Raw genomic sequence first — 27,837 nt, 5'->3', positions numbered from 1 at the left:
TATATATATATATATATATATATATATATATATATATATATATAGGGAAACATTCCAGGTAGGGTAGGGATATATATATATATCAGACATATGTAAAGGCAAAGAGTTTGCGCAGAGACGTCAGTCGAGGTGGAAATACAGAGGCAAAGGTGTTGTTGAATGACAGGTGAGGTATGAGCGGCGGCAACTTGAAATTAGCGGAGGTTGAGGCCTGGTGGGTAACGGGAGGAGAGAATATACTGAAGGGCAAGTTCCCATCTCCGGAGTTCTGATAGGTTGGTGTTAGTGGGAAGTATCCAGGTAACCCGGACGGTGTAACACTGTGCCAAGATGTGCTGGCCGTGCACCAAGGCATGTTTCGCTACAGGGTGATCCTCATTACCAACAAACACTTTCTGCCTGTGTCTGTTCATGTGAATGGACAGTTTGTTGCTGGTCATTCCCACATAGAAAGCTTCACAGTGTAGGCAGGTCAGTTGGTAAATCACATGCGTGCTTTCACACGTGGCTCTGCCTTTGATCGTGTACACCTTCCAGGTTACAGGACTGGAGTAGGTGGTGGTGGGAAGGTGCATGGGACATGTTTTACACCGGGGGTGGTTACAAGGGTAGGAGCCAGAGGGTAGGGAAGGTGGTTTGGGGATTTCATAGGGATTAACCAAGAGGTTATGAAGGTTACGTGGACGGTGGAAAGACACTCTTTGTGGAGTGGGGAGGATTTCATGAAGGATGGATCTCATTTCAGGGCAGGATTTGAGGAAGTTGTATCCCTGCTGGAGAGCCACATTCAGAGTCTGATCCAGTCCCGGAAAGTATCCTGTCACAGGTGGAGCACTTTTGGGGTTCTTCTGTGGGAAGTTCTGGGTTTGAGAGGATGAGGATGTGGCTCTGGTTATTTGTTTCTGTACCATGTTGGGAGGGTAGTTGCAGGATGCAAAAGCTGTTGGTGTAATGGTTCAGGGATTCAGGACTAGAGCAGATTCGTTTGCCACGAAGTCCTAGGCTGTAGGGAAGGGACCGTTTGATATGGAATGGGTGGCAGCTGTCATAATGCAGATACTGTTGCTTGTTGGTGGGTTTGATGTGGACGGACGTGTGAAGCTGGCCATTGGACAGATGGAGGTCAACGTCAAGGAAAGTGGCATGGGATTTGGAGTAGGACCAGGTGAATCGGATGGAACCAAAGGAGTTGAGGTTGGAGAGGAAATTCTGGAGTTCTTCTTCACTGTGAGTCCAGATCATGAAGATGTCATCAATAAATCTCTACCAAACTTTGGGTTGGCAGGCCTGTGAAACCAAGAAGGCTTCCTCTAAGCGACCCATAAATAGGCTGACATACGAGGGGGCCATGCTGGTACCCATGGCTGTTCCCTTTAATTGTTGGTAAGTCTGGCCTTCGAAAGGGTCCTGTCCCTTTTTCCCCCTAAGGTAAGTCTTTCCGCTCCCAGGATTGGAATGACTCCTTACCCTCTCCCTTAAAACCCACATCCTTTTGTCTTTCCCTCTCCTTCCCTCTTTCCTGATGAAGCAACCGTGGGTTGGGAAAGCTTGAATTTTGTGTGTGCGTTTGTTAGTACCTCTATCAACATACTAACGCTTTCGTTTGGTAAGTTACATCACCTTTGTTTTTAGATATAACATATCTTTCTATTCAAAATTTACAAAATATTTGAAGTCAGACCCCAATCTGCCACTTGATGCAGAATACTCCTTAGTGTTAAATATGCGACTCACATTAACAACTTCAGTTCCTCTTCTTCCTTTTTTGTTGTTTCCTATTTTTCCAGTATTCCCTCATTCTCTCCCCATGAAGTTTCTTCCTTTCTTCTGTCCATGTTGTTCCCGATTTTCTATTTCTTCTGCTTTGAAAGCCTTCAAAATTTAGTATTTTATTTTTAAAACAGTTTCTTTCTGCTATTTCTGATTCTTTGATGTTGTTTCATTCTAGATCTTTCCTTAGTTCTGTAATCCATGCTATTGTCAATTTCTTCTTCCACTAATATAGGAGTGTAACAATATTAGAGAAGGAAAGTTGCTACCCACCATATAGTGGAGGTGCTGAGTCGCGATAGGCACAACAAAAAGATTCACACAATTATAGCTTTCGGCCATTAAGGCCTTGTTTGGCCATTACTTCAGATATTCTCTCTATATTTTTGTAGATCTCTTCATTAATTCTCATTTTCCAACCATCTGCAGTTTTTATTGCACCCATTATTTTTCTAATAATCCTTCTTTCCAGTACCTCTAGTCTGTCCGTCTTACAGTTCATCATTAGGTATTCAGATCCATATATACATTATGTTTGTACCACTGTGGTGTAGTGTTTTAGTTTTGTTTTTCTAGATATACATTTCTCATTGTAAATATTTTTGGTCAAACCATATGCTGTCTCCATTTTGTTAATTCTTACATCTATTGCAGATTTTTCTAGTCCATTCTGTTGTATAGTATCTCCGATATTTAAATTTATTTACTTGCTCTATTTTACGTATATGTGTTTCTATGTCTTTTGGCACATTTTTTATATTGTCATGGATTTTCTTTTTTCAGCTGAAATTTTGAGACCAGTTCTGTTTGCTATTTTTTCCAGAAGGTTTACTTGAATAACTGCTTCTCTCAGGTTTTCTGAAAATATTGCAAAATCATCCACAAACGTCAAGCAGTTTACCTTAATTCCATTTGTTTTCCTTCCCAGAGTTATTGGTTCAATTTTGTGATTTTTGAGCTCCAAATACCAGATCCTTACAATTTTTTCTAGAACACAATTAAACAGAAAATTTGACTTTAGATATTGTACCTGTTAGTGTTTCACGAATTATATTTGCTAATTTTGATTTAACACCAAATTCTCTAATGACCTTATCTATTGTTTCTCTGTCTATACAATTAAATGATTTCTTGAAATTCTATGGCAAATTATTGACCTTAAGTTAAAAATTTGTTCTGCACAGGATCTTCCCTTTCGAAAACCACCCTGATATTCTCCCAGTTGTTTGTCTAAAGTATCTACCACTCTGTGCAAGAGAATTTTTGATAATATTTTGCATGCCACTGGCAGAAGTGACACTCCTCTGTAATTATTAACATTTTGCTTGTCTCTCTTTTTATGTAGCAGATGGATTAATGCTGTTTTCCATTCAGCTGGAATCTTTTCAGTTTTCCAAATGTTCTCAAAAAGCAGTTGTAGATCCTTTATGATTTTTGGTTCTGACCACTTCAATAATTCTGCTGTAATGGAGTCTTCACCAATTGCTTTATTGTTTTTGAGTGTTTTGATGGCTTCATGAATTTCTAACTCTGTTGGTGGGAAATTTTCCTCTAGATTTTTAGGTGTCACTGGAAATTCTAATTTATCTATTATAACTGGACAGTTTAACAGCTTTTCAAAAAATTTTGCTAAAATTTCACAATTTTCTTTGTTATTTAATTCCATTTTGCCGTTTTCAAGTATGTGTTTAAAAGTTTGGTAAAAAACTCTAGTATTTCTCTTGGTGAAATTTTCTTCTACTTCAATAAGGTGAGAATTTTCGAAGCTTCTTTTGATTTTCCAGATTATTTTTTATGTTTCTTTTCTTTGTTGTCAAAATTGTTCACGGTCTTCCTCTTTTTTCAAACATCTCCATTTTTGAGCTATTTGTACTAGTGCTTCTTCACTCTCTTCATTCCACCATGTCTTCTTTTTATTCTTGGCTAATCCCAAAGTTTTCTCTGCTGCTTGAGTTATTTGCATCTGGAGTTCATGTCAATCACCTTCTTTACTTATCTCAATTTCTTCTCTAAATTTTTCTCTATTTTCTTTTGTAATATTAGTTGTAGTGGTGTTGTATCTGATCACTTTCTTGGTTGCCTTTTTTGTTTTAGATGGGAGAAATTTTATTTTAATTTTAGAGAGAGCATGATCTGAATCAAATTCCCCATTTCTGACTATTTTAACATTCATAATTTCCGTGATATACCTTTTAGATATGACTATGTAATCCAGTTGAAATTCTCCTAGGTGTGGATTTGGATGTCTCCAAGTTTTGGCTTTTCTTGGTAGTTTGCGGAAATGTGTGGACATGAGTTTGAACTGAAACATTTTACACATATTGATCAGTCTTTCACCAATTCTGTTTGTTCTTGAGTGTGCTGGATATTCACCTACAATAGTCCTAAATTTCTTTTCCCTCCCAATTTGCACATTGAAGTCACTAAAAAGTATTTTAATGTTCTTTCTAGGTTATAAAAATTTCAGATTCTAAAAGATCCCAGAATTGATTTACTTTCTCCAGATTTCTTTTGTTGTCTGCATTTACAGGTGCATGACAGTTTATGAGGGTGTTACTTTCATTTTTGCACTTTACTGTTAACATGGATATTCTTTCTGAATTTGATCTAAATTCTGTTACACTGTCTACAATTTTTTTGTTCACATAAAAAGCTGTTCCAAACATCAGCATGTTCTCCATTATTGTCACTCTTGGTTTCCCTTTATAAATTCTATAATGTTGTGTATCAACTACATTCTCATCTAAGAATCATGTTTTTTGGACTGCTATAATTTGAGTATCATTCTTCTGCAGAAATAATTTTAATTCCTTTTGTTTCCCAATTTTCAGAAAAGAATTTACATTTAATGTTCCAAAGTAGGACTTCTTCTTGAACTGAAACTTGGAAGGCTTTTCAATATATTCCACCTCTTCTTCATCGCAAATGTTGGGACTCCCCAGAATCCTAGGTCCCATTGCATTACATGATGTAATGGTGGATTTCTCATCAGAGTTACCATCTGTGGTAGAGCATCCATTGTGCAAACTTTCCATTTTGCAACTTGAAGCTACAAATTGTAAAGAGTACGGAATCCAAAGTCATCCCTGAATTCCCAAAGTAAGACCAGGTTGTTCACCTGGAATATTACTTATTCAGCCACCACTAACATGTGGAACAGATGCTGTCAGGATACTGCCACTAACATTGTGCCCTCTGTCCACTTTGGTCTTGGACAAGAGGCTTCGTCTTCCGCCAGCTCCACCGTACCAAAGTCCATCTTTTCCACCTTCGCTGCCATTGAGGTCTTCACCATATCCCTGGCAAGGGGGCATCACGAGGTAGTATCACCTGGACCAGGTGAACCTTGGTTTTTTAATGAGGTGTTACTCCTCCCCCTCCTCCTCTCTCAACCGGGCTTGGGACCGGCTATGTCATTATGTACTTTATCTTTTCAAGGCAGAAAAAAGTTGTTCACAACAAAGATCTGACCCAGTAGTAACTTGGAAACTCCTCTGTAAGACACTATACCACTAGGCCAAGTTCATACCTTTGCTTTAATTTCTTTTAATTGCATTTCCAAAGCATCATAGTGCTTATTAATTTCAATCCATTTTCTATGCTACACATCCTGAATCCTCATCTCAAAATTCTGACATAGTTGCACAATTTCAGTGATCTAAATTTACTTTCATGAAGCCAATCTAATAACAAAAAATTGTTCATATGAAGGACAGGCAGAAGATCTGTGCATGTCTTTTTTGCTTCAGATTTATGTCTCATTGGATTTTGTCCTTCACTGCAGCAATAAATTGCTTTCTCACATCACCATCCAACTAATCATACAGCAGCAAAGTGAGAATGGTAACAGACCTTTACTGGAAGACACCACTGCTGCCACCTTCATTACAAAGTGCAAGATATTGGCAGCTGAATCAAACAAAGTACTGGAACGACAAATGACTGTTTTAGATCAAAGTGTTGCCACATGTCCAAGTGTGCTGAATAATTGGAACAGTGTGAGCACAGTGAATTAGGCTGCCTTTCTGCTGCATCTACCCAGCAAACTAGCTATTGGCATCCATGCTCCATGAGGCAGAGTTGGAATGGTGGGGTGAAGTTGTTCACTGTTACGTTTATTGCTGCCCTCAGTCAACTTTCATTTTTCAACGTGTTCCACTTCTCCAGTCAGGCTTCTAACAAAAATGATCTCTTTATTAACTACATACATTTCAAGTTCTATGGCCATCTCATAATGGTTTAATATCCTGTCGACATTGAGGTCATTACAGACAGAGCGCTAGCTCAGATTGCATCAAGGATGATGAAGGAAATAAGCCGTGTCCTTTAAAAGGAACCATACTGGCATTTGCCTGGAGCAATTTAGTGAAATCTCAGGAAACCTAAGTCTGGATGGCTGGATGTGGGTTTGAATTGTCATCTTCCCAAATGTGAGTCCAGCGTGCTAACCACAGCAGCATCTTGTTCGGTCTCAATAACTTGCCAAGCATAACGCAATATTGTAATACAACATTAGAAAATCCTAGATTGTATGCAAAAGTTGGAATGAATACAGATAACTGCTAATTTGTTAGTGGAGGCATTGAATGATTGATCTGGCATACAAATAGTAATTTCAACAACATAGTTCAGATCATAAACTCATATTCTTCTTCATCCATCCAGCTTGTGCAGAAGATTTCACAATTTATTGGTTTACTTCTTTAAAAGGAGTAAATAAAATGAATCCTGCAGGCTCACAGGTTTCCTCTCACTGTTTAGTTTTTTCCTGGCATGAAGTGACAGATCCACAACTCTTCCACTGTAAAATATCAGGAAACAGTCAGTTACACTATTTTGCAAATGGTCCATACATCGCTTACGGTCTCAACCTTCAATCACATATTGTCCACGAGTGTGTCGTGCATTTACTATGCTTACACATGTTGCAGTTTAGACACACTTCACCTTCAAGGGGAGTGTAGTCACATTTGAATTCAAATGCCAATTTCATAATTACTGAAAATGAATGAGCAGATTCCTTAAAAACCTTCAGCAACTTTGAATGAGTTGTCACTGGTGACAAACTCTTCAAAACAAAGAATTTTGTTGTTGCACAGTATTCCAGTTTATCTTTTTGTTCAAAATGGCACAGCTACTTTAAAAAGCCATCTAAACAAGACTACCATATAGATGAAGGTGGCACTCAGTTTATGTTATTGTGCAAAACGTACCAACATAATCAAATTTCACCATACAAATTCCATCTCTGCATTAGGCTGAACACACTACAACTTGCCTTCATACAGTCTGTTCAACATCCACAATGTCCACATATGTAAATTTGAGTACTACATTATCTGTATGATTCACCCCACAAACCGCACTTCCACTACTCTATGGACTAATTATGGCGTTGTTTGCACCATTCTAAGAAATGTCATGCATTCATTCTTTCAGTAAATAGTTTTGTGACAGAGAAACAAGCATGGAAATAGAGTCTTAACACCTCTCAAAAGACCACTGTCAGTAATCTGAACACCTAGGTTACAACAAAAGATTTCTGCAACAGCTAATAAGGATGCTTGACAAATGGGTCATGATAGTATGCTTTTGACTTCAGTGATTCTTATAATTTAGCATGCTTTTGACTTCAGTGATTCTTATAATTTAACTTCTAAGGTTAACAAAATCAGAGCTAAGGTTACAGGATCCTTCATGTCTCCAAGTGCAGTAACATAGCTAACAATGAACCTAAACACATGTAATTCTTGTTAATCTCTGTCACAGAATTTCCAAACCTCTGGGCTTCTAAACTCATGCTTTGTTATAGCTGATTCAATTCTCTCCTTTGACTTATTCTGATAGGAAGCACATCTGCAAATTTTACATTTTATTCTTGACTCTATTTGCCTTCGGTAAAATTCAGTGGAATGCCCAGAGATTCTTGCCATACTATGTTCTTTTTCTACAGAGCATGTGGAGCCTGCACAATGCTGCAAGGTAGTGGTTCCACATCTACTGTGCACCTCAAGCTAATGTAGTTTGCATGGTATGGCCTAGGTTGGCAGCACCCAAACTACTATTCTAGGTTGGCCATACTTCCTATTGATGCCGCCTGTGACCTCTCTGACAGAGAGAGAAAGGTTTATCTGCACGAAAGTAGAGAGCAAAATAAGAGGCGACAGTGGAGACAAGCTGGAATCAGTACTGCGAGTAAGCAAGAAGTTGACACTGACTGTGAACAAATCCCTGACATGGATAGATAGTGTGTTTACTTGGCTGTGCCTAAGTGGAATGGATTATGGTCTGTCACACAAAGGACTGTCATTACTTGGCAGGAATGCATTGTGCACTTACGGAACATGAATGAGCCAGTCACACAGAAATTGTGTGTTGTCACTGTGTCAGACATTGAGTTTCTTCAGGTACTGTGTACAATGGTTATGTTGCCATTTCATGATTTTCCATTCTTATCGTGCACTGTTATTTGCTCACATAAAACTCTTTGTACGTATTTCATGTGCTACCTGGGCGGTAATAATACTATGTCAATATGGACTGGGAGAAAAGAATGAAAGTGGAAGTAACCTGATGGAGCTTTGTACAGAGCATAAATTGCTCATCACTAACACTTCGTTTAAGAATCATGAAAGAAGATTGTACATGTGGAGACAATAGAATGTTTTAGGTTGATTGTGTAATGGTAAGACAGAGATTTTGAAATCAGATTTTAAACTGTAAGACACTTCCAGGCGCAGATGTGGACTCTGGCCACAATTTATTTGTTATGAACCTGCAAAAACGTTGGAAATTATGGAGATGGGACCTGGATAAATTGAAAGAACCAGAGGTTGTTGAATGTTTCAGAGGGAGCATTAGGCAACGGTTGACTAGAATAGGGAAAGGAATACACTAGAAGAGGAATGGATAGCTATAAGAGGTGAAATAGTGAAGGCAGCAGGGGATCAAATAGAAGGCAAGGCCTAGTAGAAATCCTTGGATAACAGAAGAGATACTAAATTTAATTGCTGAAAGAACAATACATAAAAATACAGTAAATGAAGCAGGAAAAAGGAAATACAAACGTCTAAAACATGATCCATAAAATTTAGGGCATGCAACCACATAAATTCGACTTCTTCTTCTTCTCATATTTCAGCTGAATACTGTCCAGCCATCTTCAGAGTGAGCCAAGGTGACTAACGCTCCAACACTTGCACCGTCCTTTTAAACCTGTGGACCGCACCACTGTGCAAGTGGCCACAGATATACAAAGTGCCAGAGATGTTGATCGGCGGAAAGAGGTATGACATATGTATGGAATTAGATCTATGGCTGTGCAGTCGATCCTCACAGTGATATCACATGCTACTCTATCCTGTGCAAGCTTCTTCATCTCCCAGTACCTACTGCAACCTACATCCTTCTGAATCTGTTTAGTGTATTCATGTCTTGGTCTCCCTCTACGATTTTTACCCTCCACGCTGCCCTCCAATACTAAATTGGCGATCCCTTGATGCCTCAGAACATGTCCCACCAACCAATCCCTTCTTCTAGTCCAGTTGTGCCACAAATTTCTTTTCTCCTCAATTCTATTCAGGACCTCCTCATTAGTTATGTGATCTACCCCTCTACTCCTCAGCATTCTTCTGCAGCACCACATTTTGCAAGCTTCTATTATCTTCTTGTCTAAACTATTTATCATCCATGTTTCACTTGCATACATATACAAATACTTTCAAACTAACTTCCAGACACTTAAATCTGTACTTGATGTTCACAAATTTCTCTTCTTCAGAAATGCTTTCCTTGCCATTGTCAGTCTACATTTTATATCCTCTCTACTTCGACCAATATCAGTTATTTTGCTCCCCAAATAGCAAAACTCATCAACTACTTTACATGTCTCATTTCCTAATCTAATTCCCTCAGCATCAGCCGATTTAATTTGACTACATTCCAATCAGACTCGTTTTGCTTTTGTTGATGTTCATCTTATATGCTCCTTTCAAAACACTGTCCATTCTGTTCAACTACTCTTCCAGATCCTTTGCTGTCTCTGACAGAATTACAGTATCATCGGCAAACCTCAAAGTTTTTATTTCTTCTCCATGGATTTTAATTCCTACTCCAAATTTTTCTTTTGCTTCCTTTACTGCTTGCTCAAAATACAGATTGAATAACATCAGGGATAGGCTGCAACCCTGCCTCACTCCCTTCCCAACCACTGCTTCCCTTTCATGCCTCTCGACTCTTATAACTGCCATCTGGTTTCTGTACAAATTGTAACTGGACTTTTGCTCCCTGTATTTTTCCTCTGCCACCTACAGAATTTGAAAGAGAGTATTCCAGTCAACATTGTCAAAAGCTTTCTCTAAGTCTACAAATGCTAGAAATGTAGGTTTGCCTTTCCTTAACATATCTTCTAAGATAAGTCGTAGGGTCAGTATTGCCTTACGTGTTCCAACATTTCTACGGAATCCAAACTGATCTTCCCCGAGGTCAGCTTCTACCAGTTTTTCCATTCGTCTGTAAAGAATTCGTGTTAGTATTTTGCATCCGTGACTTATTCAACTGATAGTTCGGTAATTTTCACATCTGTCAACACCTGTTTTCTTTGGGATTGGAATTATTATATTCTTCTTAAAGTCTGAGGGTATTTCGCGCATCTGATACATTTTGCTCACCAGATGGTAGAGTTTTGCCAGGACTGCCTCTCCCAAGACTGTCAGTGGTTCTAATGGAATGTTGTCTACTCCCGGGGCCTTGTTTCGACTTAGGTCTTTCAGTGCTCTATCAAACTCTTTATGCAGTATCATATCTCCCATTTCATCTACGTCCTCTTCTATTTCCATAATATTGCCCTTGTATAGACCCTCTACACACTCCTTCCAGCTTTCTGCTTTCCCTTCTTTGCTTAGAACTGGCTTTCCATCTGAGCTCTTGATATTCATACAAGTGGTTTTCTTTTATCCAAAGGTCTCTTTAATTTTCCTGTAAGCAGTATGTCTCCTGCACCTAGTGATATATACCTCTACGTCCTTACATTTGCCCTCTAGCCATCCCTGCTTAGAGATTTTGCATTTCCTGTGGATTTCATTTTTGAGACGTTTGTATTCCTGTTTGCCTACTTCAATCACTGCAGTCATATATTTTCTCCTTTTATCAATTAAATTCAATATCTCTCCTGTTACCCAATGATTTCTACTAGCCCTCGTCTTTTTACCTGCTTGATCCTCTGCTGCCTTCAGTAGTTCATCTCTCAAAACTACCCATTCTTCTTCTACTGTATTTCTTTCCCGTTCTCGTCAGTCGTTCCCTAATGCTCTCTCTGAAACTATCTACAACCTCTGGTTCTTTTAGTTTATCCAGGTCCAATCTCCTTAAATTCCTTCCTTTTGGCATATTGTACAGTTTTAATCTACAGTTCATAACCAACAGATCGTGGTCAGAGTCCACATCTGTCCCTGGAAATGTCTTACAATTTAAAACCTGGTTCCTAAATCTCTGTCTTACCATTATATAATCTATATGAAACCTTCCAGTGTCTCCAGGCCTCTTCCATGTATACAACCTTCTTTCATGATTCTTGAACCAAGCGTTAGCTATGATTAAGTAATGCTCTGTGCAAAATTCTACCAGGCAGCTTTGTCTTTCATTCCTTACCCCGATCCATATTCCCCTACTACTTTTCCTATTTTTCCTTTTCTTACTATCGAATTCCAGTCCCCCATAACAATTAAATTTTCATCTCCCTTCACTATCTGAATAATTTCTTTTATCTCATCATACATTTCATCAATCTCTGTCATCTACGGAGCTAGTTGGCATATATACTTGTACTACTGAGGCAAGCATTGGGTTTGTGTCTATCTTGGCCACGATAATGCGTTCACTATGCTGTTTGTAGTAGCTTACCTGCACTCCTACTTTTGTATTCATTATTAAACCTACTCAGGCATTACTCCTATTTGTTTTTGTATTTATATCCCTGTATTCACCTGACCAGAAGTCTTGTTCCTCCTGCCACCAAACTTCACTAATTCCCACTATACCTAACTTTAACCAATCCATTTCCCTTTCTAAATTTTCTAACCTACCTGACCGATTAAGGGATCTGACATTCCACACTCCGATCCATAGAACACCAGTTTTCTCTCTCCTGATAATGATGTCCTCCTGAGTAGTCGCTGCCCAGAAATCCGAATGGGAGACTATTTTAGCTCCAGAATATTCTACCCAAGAGGATGCCATCATTATTTAACTATACAGAAAAGCTGCATGCCATCAGGAAAAATTACGGCTGTAGTTTCCCCTTGCTTTCAGCCATTCACAGTACCAGCACAGCAAGGCAGTTTTGGTTAGTGTTACAAGGCCAGATCAGTCAATCATCCAGACCGTTGCCCTTACAACTACTGAAAAGGCTGCTACCCCTCTTCAAGAACCACACGTTTGTCTGGCCTCTCAACAGATACCACTCCATTGTGGTTGCACCTATGGTACAGCTCTCTGTATCGTCCATGGTTCAGGGGCAGATGATTGAAATTATTAAAACTGTAAAATGGTTTAGTTGTGGTTCTTCTTGGAATACCAATGGTAATTAATTTTTTTTTTTAATTGAAATGTTTACTGTCTTGACTGGTCTTTCCTTTTGGGAAGGTCATTCAATTAGAAAGAGCAACAGGTTGTAAGGCAAATTTCTGGGAATCCAGTTCAAGAAATATACCACTAGGGGTTTGGGGAAAAGGGAAGCAAAAGGAATGATCAGCTGTGGAAACAAATGCAATGAGCCAACATCATGATCAAAAATCCAATATTCAACAATCACAGCAATTTCTCACAGCAACAGATTGCTGGGTGGTGGTAGGCTATTTGCAATGCATGTGGACTTGTGAAATAAGGAGAAGCATACATCAAATTCTCAAAATCAAAAGATTACAAAGTTCTATCCATATTCAAGAATTTTATCGAAGGTATTACTCTTTTGCAGTAAATAAAAGGAAGTGATTAAAAGACACAATAAGAGATAGATGTAATTGGATAGATAAAAAAATGGCTACTCACCAAGCAGTGGCAGAAAACACACATAAAATACGGTTATAATTAGGCAAGCTTTTGGAGCCATTGGCTCCTTCTTCAGGCAGAAGGCTTGAACAGGGAGGGAGAGGGGTAAAGGAAAAGGACTGGAGAGGTCTAAGAAAATGGGTAGATTCTGAGAAAGTAACCACGAATTGCAGGTCAAGGAAGACTTACCGGAAGGAACGAGAAGGAAAGACTGATTGTTGGGACTGCACTGAATAATATCTAAAAATGTGAGATCTTAAAGGAGGAAGACAGGGTAATATGCAAGACAGAGATACTGCTAAAGCATCATGTACAAGTAAATAAGAGTGAAAAGCTACGTGTATCGTATGTGACAGAGGGGGAGGGGGACAGCGAAAAATAGACAGATAAGAAAATGAAAGATGTAGAAAACTAAAACCAGAGTGCAGAAAGGAGTAGTTACTGTGTAGAATGGCTGAGACGGAAGAAATTAACATAAGGCAATGTGGGTGGTGAGAACCAAGGACATGTTGTAGTGCCAGTTCCCACCTGTGAAATACCAAGAAACTGGCATCTGGGGGAAGAGTCCAGAGAGCATGCGTGGTGAAACAGGTGCCAAGGTCATGATTGTCATGTTGTAGAGCATGCTCTGCAACCGGATATTGTGTGCCTTGACCTGTACTCTGGGTGACTTTTCCAGAATGTACTATCCCCTTTCCTACACCTCTCCAATCCTTTTTCTTCACCCCTCTTCTTTCCCATATAAGCCTTCTGCCTGAAGAAGGAGCCACTGGCTCTGAAAGCTTGCCTATATAACATTCTTTTACGTGCGTGTTCTGCTGGTGCTGGTGAGTAGATTTTTTTATCTACCCAATTAGACAATAACAGATAGACATACAGAGACATCTGTAAAGTATATCAACAATAGATTATGATTAGTGCTAAGCAACCCACACAGATAATTAAGGGAATTACTTTTAAATGACATTATATACACTGATGAGCCAAAACATTATGATAAACTGCTTAATAGCATGTTGATCTCAATTTGAAACACAACATAGTAGTAATTCTGTATGGCATGAATTCAACAGTCCTTGGTAGGTTCACTGAGGTAAGTGGCATCAGATGTCTACACACACATTGAGTGTACCCATTGATCTATACTTCTGCTACTAATACGACATTTCTAATTGTCTGTAATTGCATTATATCAGTCTTTCTAAGATTGAGGGCTGAGTTTTTGGCCATGAATTAGTTATAACCCCATTCAAAAATTCTCTTAGCTTCTATGAAACAGACACGTTTTGGTCCTTTACTTTTGTCATCAGCAAATCTCACAGTTTTTTTTTTTTTTTAAAGAATTATCTGATGATTCAAGCAAATAATTTTTGCAGATCAAGCCCAGGAGTGGCCTAAGCAATAAAGCACGCAGAGTGCAATGTTTAATGTTTCCCCTAAAAATGACTTGACAAATTCACAAAACATGCTGACAAAAAGCCTTTACAGTTCCAATAAATTCTTCTGGAAATTATCTGTGCAAGCAACTTCTTTAACAGAAACAATCAGTTGTAGAACATGCCACACCTGTTGTAATAGTGGGAGAGACTGACAGCTCCATACTTTTTGAGTGGTTACTGAAGCTTTGCAGTTACATGTTTAGCAGAACACTTCAACCAGGGTTTGTGTTGCATCCCTCAAAGATTGGCACAAACTTTATACTTGAGATAGGAGAATTGAAAGTGCTGCACCTGGTGTCATCCTCCACTGAGTAGTTGAGGTTTATTCCCAAGTGCTTCTGACGCTGTCAATAATCATTACATGATATTCTTTATCTAGATATCTCCTCGGAAAACCTAAATAACTGAGCCCTGAACTCTACTTCAAAATACTAACTGCAGAAGCACGGAAGACTGGAATGCATTTTGAAGCTGGTGAGCTGGGCAATGTAATAACTATAGTAATAGCGAGATCACCTTCTTGGGACATACACACTTTCATTAATACATTAGAGTATCTGCTAGATATTATGTTCATTGAAAATCCATTATAATTGCCTTTGGGGACTTTAATATTAACATTGTGAATGATTACACATCAAATAAGCTATTTCTTAGTGTATTGCACAGCTTCAACATGTTACCTCTTATAAACAGAGGTAGAAATTATTGATACACATTCAGGGCTATCTGACAATAATACACATGCTTTACTGTTCAAACTATACCTGTATGCCAAAAGGGATGTAGGCCTACTTCTTGCTTATACAAGAAATTTCTCTGCAGAAGGCTGTGCTAGTTTTGTAGATAATCTATGAAATGAATCCTGGTTAGAAGTGCTTTCACAATCAGATACTAACAATGCTTACAATGTTTTCTCTTTAGCATTCATAATTTTGAAATGTGTTTTCTGAAGAAACTGATCCGAGTCCATTCATGTTGGAACACTAAATCTAGTACCTGGACTACGCCTGACATTAATACTTTCTGTACAACTGTAAAAAGGCTCACCTCTTAAAATGAAAAGCTTCACTTTATTTTTTATTTTTATTTACACGTCAAGTTCCGTAGTACCAAATTGAGGAGCAAATCTCCAAGGTCATGGAGCATGTCAGTACATGGAATTACAACATAAAAGTAATAACAGATAAAAATAAATGTTTATGAACCTGAAAAAAGTCAGTCCACAAGTTTAAGTAAAGGCAATCAACAGTACAACAAGAATCAGCTTAATGTTTCAAGGAACTCCTTGACAGGATAGAAGAAGTGACCCATGAGGAAACTCTTCAGTTTCAATTTGAAAGCGCGTGGATTACTGCTAAGATTTTTTAATTCGAGTGGTAGCTTATTGAAAATTGATGCAGCAGTATACTGCACACCTTTCTACAGAAGAGTTAAGGAAGTCCGATCCAAATGCAGATTTGATTTCTGCCAAGTATTAACTGAGTGAAAGCTGCTTATTCTTGGTAATAAGCTAATATTGCTATGACAGTAAGAAATATATATATATATATATATATATATATATATATATATATATATATATATATATATATATATATATATATATATACACACACCACTTATTGCCTGAACTGCCCATTTCTGAGCCAAAAATATTCTTTTAGAATGGGAAGAGTTACCCCAATAGTAAAAATGGCAGATCAATAGTTTATAGAATAGTTTATAGAATATGTAAAGTCTTATACAGAACTATACTAAAAGGTAATACGGGAAATTGTCAAAAGTAAAACAGGGAAGAGATATGAAGAGCAGGAAATTACACTTGGCAAAAAAGATCTGCCAAAGTACAAAGATGATTACTTTATAAATGCTTCCCAATCACTAGGCTTAAATTTCACATATATGAAGATAAATTCAAAAAGCTTACACTGGCTTACAACTGAAGTTAGTTCCACAAAGACTCAAACACAGAATGTCAGCAGATGTAGATGAAATACCAGTGATACTTAAAATCCATACTGCTTCACATCACACACATTAAAAATGTTGAATGTAGTGCCTTTATTCAAGAGTAGCAATAGGCTAAAGCTGAATATTAACAACCCATATCATCCCTCTCAACACTCAATTACTTGAAGAGATTAATGATGTAACAAAGTACAAATGACCATGAGCTACTGAACAGTAACCAACATGGCTTTCAAACAGGAAGAAGTACAGAAACAGTAACACTGGATTACACAGATGAAATAACTGGAAACCTAAATAGCAACAATAGTATTGTAGAAGCTAATTTAGACATTTCTAAAACTTCTGATAGTGTCAGTCATGAAATTCTTTGGGATAAATTGAAACTAATGGGGATAAATGGTGTATTAAACAAGCAGTTTCAATCATATTTGCAAAATAGATCACTGATTGTAGACTCACATCAGCTCATTTTAATCATAAAATCAGATTAGTATCTGATGCAAAGTAAGTCGAAATAGGTGTACCACAGAGAATTGTGTTAAGACTCTTTTCTGTTTCTTATTTATACATTGTGATTCAAAAAAATGTTTACAAACTGATATGGCACATCAGATACCACAAAGACTGGTAATCATATACAAACTGGAGGTCGCACACACCAATAGAGGCCACTACGGTCACGTGTTGACTGACATGTTGGAGACTGTTTAATTGGGCTGTACGCACTCCCGAACCGACTGGATGGTTGCACATATGTTGCATTCCTGCGTGAGAGCTGCTGGACATGCTGAATGACATTCCAATGCCTATTTGTTGCAATTTCAGCATGATGGAGCCACTGCAAATTTCAGCAGACAAGTGAGGACACAGCTGCAGGCAACCTTTCCCAGCTACTGGAATGGTCACAGCGGGCCTTTAGTACGGCAACCACGATCATCCAATATGTCCCCAGTCAAATTTTTCCAGTGAGGATATCTGAATGGTCTTGTGTATGCACCGTGATGATCCTATATGTCCCCAGTCAAATTTTTTCCAGTGGGGGTTTCTGAATGACCTTGTGTTTGCAACACCTGTTATATCATCAGAGGATACAGTGTGCAGGATCATTGTGGCAGCAGTATATCTTCGAGATAGATCGAGTATCTTTGAGAGGATGTACCATTCAATGCAGCACTGATGTCAGGTATGTCTTTAAGCATCTGGACAATACCGAGTGGGAATCCATTTGTAGCATTTTTTTAATCAGTCTGTATAGACCCTAAATGACATCTAGAGTTCAATAATCATACCAAAGATCATGTTGTTTCAGGATGTACTAGTTTAACAGCAAGTGATGTTAAGGAATCTCTGTCAGCAACAACTGATCAAGTCGTGAAGTCCTTACATCGGTGGCTCCCTGCCAATAGGCTGACTTTTAAGTGAATAAAGCAAACTACATTAAATTTGTAGAAAGAATCAAAACCAAGATCTCCAACTGGTGCTGGGCAAAAAAGAGATAGAGAGGATATGACACATGAAACTTTTTGGAATGTATGATCAAGATAAGTTGGCAAGACCATGTAACAAAACTCTCCCAGACATTAAATTTTGTATAGTCTGCTCGGAGAACCATTTCTTAAGTATACTTATCAGGAGCTGCTACAATGTCTTACTTTAGTTACTTCCAGTGCCTTGTAGCTTATGAAATAGTTTTTTGGCATAAAACTAATACACGATTAATGTAATTTTTACACTACAGAAAAGGGCTATTCAAATCCTGTCGCACAGTTCTCCATGGGCTCTCTGTAAACCCTTATTAAAAAGTCGTGTGTGGTTTACCCTCCCTTTACATAAACCAATGTATGTTAATGATAAGCTAATCTTGGAGACCTGCAAACTGACATCAATTATCAAGGCTATAACATACACACTTGTGGGTCCCTCCATGCAGAGCAAGCAAAAACTCATACTCACATATATGAGCCACTTTGGTGTCTTTCTTTAAAATGTATTGCTAACATACATAAAGAGGTTGGAGAATAAAATGGCTTTTATAGCAGAATTAATATAATTTCTTGTTGAGAAGTGTTTTTAGAGTGTAAACAAATATTTATTTATTTATTCGTCCATAGACCATTTAGTACAATAGATCGAACATGTCAGAAACATAAGAGAAACAATATATACATATAAAACACAAACTAGGATAGGATACGGTGAGGCTAGAGCAGGAAGACAGTCAAGAGCTAATCAAAGGAACCATTTAACTTTAGTGACAAGAGGAAATAATGGAAAATGCAAGTCAGGATGGTCGGACATGGAATAAACCCCAGTCGTCCTGAATGCAAGTCCAGTACATTACGACCACAGTAGCTACATCGCTTGGAACACGATTGGAAGGGGAAGATCAAAATACAAGGTGCATCCAGAAAGTAAGTTCTGATCACGTCCAGAGATGGCATGAGTTGTCAGATAGGAATGTGCATACACAAGAGTAGACAGCAGGTATGGAGGAATGCTGCAGTTTCAGTTTTGTGATAACAGTGGTTACCACACAGTGCTAGGATAAAATGGTTGCTCTGATGTTGTCTCCTGCCAACTGTGATGTACATGCAGTTATATGATTTTTGCATGCTCAGAAGCAATCTACAGCAGAGATACATAGCCAATTTACCACATGTGTGGACTCGACATTATGAGCAACAGTAAGGTCAAATGATGGTGCCGGAAATTTGCTGAAGGATGAATCAACATTCACGACAAAGTCCGTAGAGGCTGACCATCCCTGGTGACACCAGAACTGATGGTACACATGTGGCATGCAATTTTGCAGAACTGGTACTTCACAATTTCAGAACACTCTTGTCAATCCACCCCCACATGTCTCACTCATCGGTGCACGAAACTGTATCCTGGTGGCTTGATTTTCATAAACTGTGTGCAAGGTGGGTGCCAAGGCAACTGACAAAAGAATCAAATGTCTGGCTGCTGCATTGACATTCCTACAGCGGTATACAGAGAAAAGTTATGAATTTCTCACTGGGGATGAAACACAGGTGTCACATGCCACACCAGACATAAAACAACAATCCGTGCACTGGTGGCATAATAGTTCACCCGTTAAGACCAAATTCAAACAGACAAAGAAAGTTCTCTGTCAAAAAAATCCATGTGCACTGCCTTCTGGGATCGACATGGTGTCCTTTGTGAATTTTTACTCCAAGGAGAGACCTTAAATGCTGATTGGTATTGTCAGACACTGCAAAATCTGAGGATGGGGATCCAGAACAAAACACATAGGATGTTGACTGAATCAGTTTAGATGGGTGATCTTCGACCATTCACCCTACAGCCCTGACCTCGCTCCAAGTAACTTTCATCTTTTCCATGTCATGAAGTGTTTTCTGACAGGAAAAAGTTATGACAATGCTGGGCTCCACACTGAAGTGACTTCGTGGCTTCAGACTTTGGTGGCAGACTTCTACGACATGAGCATACACCTGGCGGTGCACCATTGTGGTAAGTGCCTCAACAGTGATGGTGAGAGTAGTCAATGAATCCATGTAGCTACTCCAATAAATGTATTACTTAATGATTTATTTGTTTTCTTTGTTGGTGATCAAAATTTACTTTCTGGATGCACCTCATACATCATTTACATTGCGACTGCACCTGTGCCTGCAAGGAAATCAATGAACAAGAAATTTTGAAAATAAAAACACTACTGAAGAAATGAGAACACATGAACAAATTACATAACACTGCAGAAAAGTACAAAATGCACAGTAAATTAATCAATGATGTAGGTAAATAATGAAACATTTTATTTAAAACACTGCTCAAATAATAAAACACACAAGCAGGTTATGTTGTTGTTGTTGTCGTCTTCAGTCCAGAGTCTGGTTTGATGCAGCTCTCCATGCTACCCTATCCTGTGCAAGCTTCTTCATCTCCAAGTACCTACTGTAAGCTACATCCTTCTGAATCTGCTTATTGTATTCACCTCTTGGTCTCCCTCTACGATTTTTACCCTCCACACTGCCCTCCAATACTAAATTGATGATCCCTTGATGCCTCAGAACTTGTCCTACCAACTGATACCTTCTTCTAATCAAGATGTGCCACAAATTCCTCTTCTCCCCAACGCTTTGCAGTACCTCCTCATTAGTTACATGATCTATCCATCTAATCTTCGGCATCCTTCTGTAGCACCACATTTCGAAAGTATCTATTCTCTTCTTCCTGCTTAAAGGTGTAATGTACATAAACACAAAAACCTGCCAACACTATCATAATCACAATGAGGCTAGCACCAGATCCCTTCCCAACAGAGATGTATTACACTGCATCTGAAACAGAAAAGCAACAGAAGAAACAGTCTTTGCAAAGAAAAGACACAGTACAGATGGTACATCCATTAACACAATCAAAAGAACCCAACAATGCATGAGGCCCTATTAACCCTATAAGCTAACATATTCATTTACATTGTAGAAACACTTCTACATCCATACTCTGCAAACCACCATGAGGTGTGTATCATGGCATTTCTCAACAAGTATGTTGGCCATGAATTATAAAGAACGGCACTAACGTGGCACAGATACTTTTCAGGATGGGTCATTCTAATTTGTTCTATATGGAGGGACTCATAGTTGCGAGTATTATAACTGTGGTAATCGCAGTTGGTTAGCGGCTTACCATATCTAGCTCTTGTCATCAGCACAATATTTGTATATGTACAAGAAGGGTACTGTAACCAAACACAACTTTTTAAATAGGAGCTTGCAGTGAGCCCTAGCCAAGCTCTGCGACAAAGATACAAATACCCCTTGTTATCAGATGTACCATTTATGCTGTGTTTATCTTTGCACAAGAATGTTTCTGCTGTTGGTTTCCTGCTATATCTGTTCCAGATCCATTGCAATATACCTCCTCAGAGAAGGGATTGGTTGCAAGGTTAGTTGTGATGGATATAGTGTTGTCAGGTATTCAAATATTACACTTTTCAGCAGTGTTACATAATATGTTCATCTGTTTTCAATGTTTTAGAAGTGCATCATATCAAAATTTCATGTTTTAGTTATTATTGATTTCATATGGTTTGCTTTCCAATCTTGTACTGAGGCAAGTGGCTAAGCCAGTGTTAATGCATCAGACTCCCAATCAGAAGGAACAGGGTTCATACTTTTCTCATGCTGCTAAGGTAAATCTAAGAATAGTTGATACGACCAAGGTAACTTCCTACCCTACCCTTACCTGATCCTACCCTACGTTGTATGTATTTCATACATGTTTATATTATTTCTAACATATCCGATACTGTTGTGCTGAATGGTCTAAGGTAGTGATCACCAAACAATGGCTTGTGGGCAAGATGTGGTTCACAATGTCAATTCACCTGGCCACACTGACAGCACTTATTTGCTTGATAAAATGCAAGGAACATGAGGTAATGTGATAAAATTTAAGTTTAAGTAGTATTTTTAGAAACTAGATCTTCATGTGTGTGGAGACATCCAAGTTCCCACGAGCCTTACACTTCTTATGTTCGATTTTAAATTATTGTACCTAGATTTTCTTGTTTGTTGTAACATCTGCTTATTTTTCACCCTTCCAAGACTTTAATTATGTTTATAATTCAACGTATTTTTCATTTCGAGGAATGAATCTGTCACTGGTGTGAGTTACAAAATAGTGCACAAAATAACAGAATGGGAAAAACCATTTACTGATGGCAACTTTATCAAAGAGCATATGGTGGAAACAGCAAAGATATGTGTTCTCAGAAAGCCAATTTGTTTGAAAGTATCGGCCTTTCAGCAAGTTCAGCTGTGCACAGAACAGAATAACTGGAGAGAAAATAATGCTACAGCTACACGAGAACACTAGGAACTTCTTGTGGTATTCTCTGGCACTAGTCTACTGATCACTCGAGTATGTCACAACAACTCGTGTTCATTTGTGGTATCAATTTAGACTTTCAGATAACAGATGAGTTTGTATCTGTTTGAAGCATGCATGGAACTGGGCAAGAAATTTTCATGGAGGCGCAAAAATTTTGCTTCAACAGAATGACCTTTGAGGTGTTAAAGCTGTTGGAGTAAAAAATGTGGGTGGAGTGAGGAAGGGTCTGGTGGGGTAGCTCAGGACTCATTTGGAAGATTTGTAAATTCCACTTGCTCTGTTCAAACACTGCATCATGCATCAGAACACGCTCTGTGGGAAAGACTTAGATATGTCTTGTGTACTGAAATCAGTTGTTTCTGCTGTATACTTTTTTTTGTGAATATGCACTTAATCACTGTCACTTCCAGGCTTTTATTGAAGAAATTAATTCTGAATTCTGTGATTTATCACCCAGCAGTAAGGTAGTTCAGCTGTGGTAAACTCCTGTTTCATTTTTACAAGCACCGCCCCCTCCCCCCCCCCCCCAAAAAAAAAAATGTTCTCACTAAAAAAGACAGGGTTGATCCACAGCTCTTAGATCCTACCTAGCTGTCGAAGTTGTAATTTTGGCTGAGATCACATTCCACATGAACAAAATGAAATGAACTTGAAACTTTCGATAGGGATAACTTCATCTGTAACCTTTACAGCATAATTAAAGGATTGTTTGAAGGAGAAAACTTTCACATTTTCAATGTTTCAAATAATTCTGAGGATGTCAACCTTGATTTTCCAAAAAAAAAAAAAAAAAAAAAAAAAAAAAAAATTACTTGTGACTTGAAGAAGTGGAGAGAATTTACATCTTGACAGAATAGTGTGTGACATTCTTCTGTTCAAGAATCTGTCTGATTGTAATCTTGATTGTTTGCCAGGTAAATTACAGTTGGTGCTCACTGATTTGCAAGCAAATGGCTTGTTGAAAGAAAACTTTTTAAATTCAACTGTTTCTTACGAGATGTTGAGTTTGCCAAACTGAAGAATATGATACTGGTCACTGGTAAAGCAACAGAATTTGGAACAACTTATGTCTGTGAGCAAACATTTTCAAAAATGAAGTATATGAAGTTAGAACATTGACCGAGATCAACTGATGAAAGCAATTCCCTTATTAAATATTAAATGCAGAAATATCAAAACAATCATTGATAAAATAGTGAAAGCCACCCTTCAGTGTCACTTATCTCACTACCTTTTTTACTGTTTTGTTTTATAGATTTACATGTTTGCACACTAGGTCTGATGTAACTATATTTTTGCTAATGTTGCCTCCTTTTACAACTTTTTAATAAATAAATATGTTGAATGTCCCTGTTTTTGTGCATTGTGTGCCATTCAGCCATGAATAACACAGAGCTCTTAACTTAGTTTTTCTTTTTTTTCCCCCAGGGCTTTCATTCTGGTTTGCAAGTATTGTACAGAATGATGATGCAATCCACACTCATTTTGTCAGTTACCAGGGCCACTGTGAAAAACTTTTGTGACCTCTGGCCCAAGGACATACAAATACTTTGAATTCACTCCCTGGGTGTTCTGTACTACCATGTCTTTCCCCTAGCAGAACAACCTCTGTAGTCTTTTTAACACTCTGGCTACTATTAGCCTTAGCTTGCGAGAGAGAGAGAGAGAGAGAGAGAGAGAGAGAGAGAGAGAGAGAGAGAGAGAGGCTCTACAAGTTTAATCATATCAAAGGCAAAGAGGTTGGAATTTGAAATCTTATGTCTAAATGAAGTGACTAATATAGAAACATAGGCTTTTGTGGCCACAGTCAATTTCAATTCTTCTGTGGAGTGTAACTACATCACCTGATAAAACAACTGCCATTTTAGCAGCTACTACAGGCAGCCATCATCAAGATGAGGACTTATGATTAGTGGTTACCGCATGGTCATCCTGGCATATACTAGGTCATTCCATGGTTATGGATGAAACCATTTGCATTGAGGTATTAACATGAAAATAAGCGTTAAAAAAAAGGTCGATCTGAGTATGACACTGTATACAGCAGAAGTTTCACAATGTGAGCTTTGTCGATTTGCAAATAAACAAAGGAACAGGAAGGGTTTTAGACTTTTAAAAAAAAGTTTCACCCTACACGAAATGACACTGCTATCTTTTGAGTGAGTGACAGATGAAACAGGAAAGGTTGTCAAATGCTTATTGCCGGATAGATCTGATACTAATTTTCATTTGGTTGCATCTGAAGCAGACTGCTTGCATAGTGGCCAGTGGTGCCTGGGATCTGCAATAGCAGAAGAAACATCAGAAGTTTTATCACATATCATACATCAAGAACAATGTCGTTGAGGGGGGGGGGAGGGGGTGACTAATCTTGGGGTATATATGGAACATGACTTAATGTCTATTCTTGGGCAGGTGAACACTGCTGAAATAACATTACATCTTCTGACAACCCCAAGAACCGACTGCAGCTCCTTCTTTACCCACTATCACCCTGGATTGGAATAACTTAACCATATTCCTCACTATTTCCTTGCCACTCCTCTCAAAGTGGTATTCCATCGCCAACCTCATCTGCATTACTATGTATTGTAGTGCATCCTTATGCTGCATATATTCCTCAGTCCCCTTCCACGTGGATCATACCCCATGGAAGACCTGTTCGATGAACCCTCCCAGAACATCCTTCTCTAGTTCCATCACAGGCATATCCTACCCTATCATAGACAAAGCCATGTAGGAATCAGTCATATCATATACTATTCTACTATAACTTCTGCATGGCATTTTATATGGGCATAATCATCATCAAGCTGTCCACTTGAATGAACGAGCACTGCCAAACAGGCCAACAATAGGGTTAACCACCTAGTAGCTGAACATTCTGTGAATCACAGCATTCTCAATTTCTGTGATTGTTTCGTACTCCATGCAAACCCCATTCCTGCCTCCCACTAGCAGATTCTCTTCGTTACACAGGTGGGAATTATCCTTGCAATTAATTCTTAGATCAAATAATCCTCCAAGCCCCCATCTCCACTAGCCTTTGTCTCACTCCCAAATCCTCTCCTGCTCCATGATCCTCATGTCAGTTATGCAGCACTCACACACTCCTCTCCACAGTATCTTTTTTATGTTTTTTTTACCAATCAGGTCCTCCACATCATTGTGCCCTGCACAGAACTCCACATGCCTGCCTATCTCATGCACCTGTTGCCCCTTCCTCCCAGCTGTCAGCCACCCTTGTCTAAGCCTCATGTTCCCCATTTCCTTTCTCCCATTGCCCACTCCACATGACAGAACTACTCAGCCCATTGCTGCATCAAACCAAAAACTCATGAATTGGAGGGGAAAATTTTAACAATTAATCAGAAATGTTCTGTCAGAATACCTGCAGAAAATCTGACATGAATGCACATCTAACCAGTTACTATAATGGTTGCTAATAATAAATCTCAGTTGAAATTCTAGCAATGCTATAAATTATACTATCTGATTTTCACCCTCTCTGCGAATTAATGACTGGGAAGCTCCTGGCGACATGTAACATTTATTATATTCAGTTGTGCATAGAGCATGTTTATTTTTAACTTGCAAGGATTTACGATTTTCATCGATATATATATTGTGCGTGCTACATCACGATGTATAAATGAGAGTACTTTTGGTACCCATCACATGATAGCTTTACATTATTATATTCAACATTATGTGTGTGTGTATGTGTGTGTTTGTGGGGAGGGGACTGGGAGGGATACCAAATAACTGAACCTATGTACAGGCACAAATAAAATCAAGTTTCATATTGGAGGGCATTCTATGTAACTGTAATGAGAAGGCTGGCATTTCATTTATGAGTTGTCCGCCAATATGTCACTTTCTTAAAATTGTTATGAATGATGTAGCTATTCATAGAGATATCCCCTCTTGTAAGAATTGACACAACAATCAAGATATGCAGATCACTGCTTGTCTTCAAACATAAGATACTAACATTTGTATGCGTCTTTCAGCATAATAACATTGCAATAAACATTTCTAATTTAAATATCTGAGTGCATGTCCTTACTGACACATAATACAGCAATCGAACAACTCTTTTAGTTTCTTAAAAGAAGGATCTTTGGGAATCACTACCTCTACACAATGGAGATCGACCAAAAAATAAGGAAGATTAGTATAAAACCTCCCATCGTTATAGAAAGAAGCCATTAGAGATGGAGCACAAGTTCTGACCGTGAAATCAGTTATGCTCTTTCAAAGGCACCAACCCCAAATTTGCCTGGAGCAATTTGGCCTGTAAAACAGTTTATGCACAACCTTCAAGTCCTGCTTGTCTGCCTGAAGAACATCTGCAGAACTAATTGAAGGAACTGAACAAGAATTTGAAGGAAAGATTTACTATGTGGCTAGTTTACTTACACCTGATGAACACTGAAATAAGACTTATTCTTCCACAATTCTGAAACCATCACATAAAATTTGGGTGTTGTATAAGAAAAATTAATTTTCCAGTAACGCTGATGTCACCTTCTCCTTACTGTTTTCAAATGCTCTCCCACTCGGAAACTGGAGGCAAAGCTGGTTCCTAAATCTGGTTGAACAAACAGCTTATTCAAGTGAGAAAGGCTTAAGCCTATTATAAATTCTATCTCACAGCGAGTGAAGTATTGTACGAACGTAACTCCAGGGTGTAATGTTCGAGGGTTGCGGAAGGCAGACATTTTTATGAAAGTATAAATTCGACTAAAAATACCGTCATCCAACAATGCTACGTTGTCACACTTTCCAACAAAAGTGGCCACGAACTTCTGTGGTTCACTAACCATATATCGTACTTTGATTTTGACGTTTCGTGATCAAATATATTGAAAAAACTCTTAATTGGGCGAACGGGTAACTATTGTAAAAGATAACATAAGAGTAATTACATGTAGTGTTCGCAAACGCATATTTCGACGTAAGCTACGGTATTTCAACAATTACAAATATAACTTGGACAACATGCAACACATTTAATCGAAAAATAGCAATCGCGTGATTATAGTTCAGACGCCATACTTACTTCACTACTCTTCCATATTTTTCAAATATTTTATGCAAATCATTGTTTGTCAACGAATACGGCAAATTTGATATGTAAACAGTGCTTTTACTTGGCGCCAGTCCGCCACTCATTTTGTCAAAGATTTTTGCTACACACATGCGATGGGAATCAGGGAAAGTGATCATCTATTAAACCTATATTCTAAGACAGCATAGATCAAACAACCTCCGAAATAACTGGTAATTCATGTACCAGTTGTTACAGCATTCCACAGGCATATGTTTTGTACGGCAATTCAGAGCTACGAAAGTCATTGACATTTGGACGAAGTCCAATAGAACGAACAAGATCAGATTAGATTACTTATTTATATTATTTGCACACGGTCAATAGCTACATATTAGTTAGGCCAAACACGATCTGCTTATATTTGTTATAAAAAAGCTTAAAGAAGGTCCAAAGATTTGATTTAAGAAAGAAAATAAGTATTAGTACCTTCACTTGCAGATTGGAAATGGCTGCCGCGGTGAGAGGGTTTCTGCGCACAGGAGGTAATATGCAAAGGATTTTGCTGTTTCAGTCTCACTTTAATTGTTTATGTTGTTAAATTATAACCTAATTAAGTATGAGTAATATTCGTGGTATTACTGTTGTAATTTAATTGCTTCAAAAAAG

The 27,837-nt window shown here is 38.3% G+C and overlaps 2 protein-coding genes across 3 annotated transcripts in view; one reads left to right on the top strand and one right to left on the bottom strand.

The window, feature by feature from the left end:
• LOC126262231 (zinc finger CCHC-type and RNA-binding motif-containing protein 1-like) overlaps positions 1–27,480 on the bottom strand; it is a 79,451-nt gene extending 51,971 nt beyond the window's left edge. Inside the window, exon 1 of one of the 2 annotated variants that reach the window (XM_049958699.1) lies at positions 27,181–27,480. In XM_049958699.1, coding sequence (XP_049814656.1) covers positions 27,181–27,347 — 167 coding nt within the window. In that variant the 5' untranslated portion in view covers positions 27,348–27,480. Of the gene's footprint in view, positions 1–26,645; positions 26,855–27,180 lie in introns of those variants that run through there. The other variant, XM_049958689.1, reaches the window with a different exon arrangement.
• A 52-nt stretch (positions 27,481–27,532) lies between these two features.
• The window catches only part of LOC126262224 (succinate--CoA ligase [ADP/GDP-forming] subunit alpha, mitochondrial-like), an 82,335-nt gene continuing 82,030 nt past the window's right edge, over positions 27,533–27,837 (top strand). The window contains exon 1 of the mRNA XM_049958675.1: positions 27,533–27,713. Coding sequence (XP_049814632.1) covers positions 27,677–27,713 — 37 coding nt within the window. The 5' untranslated portion in view covers positions 27,533–27,676. The remainder of the gene's footprint in view (positions 27,714–27,837) is intronic.

Source organism: Schistocerca nitens, chromosome 1 (assembly GCF_023898315.1).
Source record: "Schistocerca nitens isolate TAMUIC-IGC-003100 chromosome 1, iqSchNite1.1, whole genome shotgun sequence".
Taxonomy (NCBI): domain Eukaryota; kingdom Metazoa; phylum Arthropoda; class Insecta; order Orthoptera; family Acrididae; genus Schistocerca; species Schistocerca nitens.
Note: the sequence above shows the minus strand (reverse complement) of the source record. Positions and strands in the feature narration are given on the sequence as shown.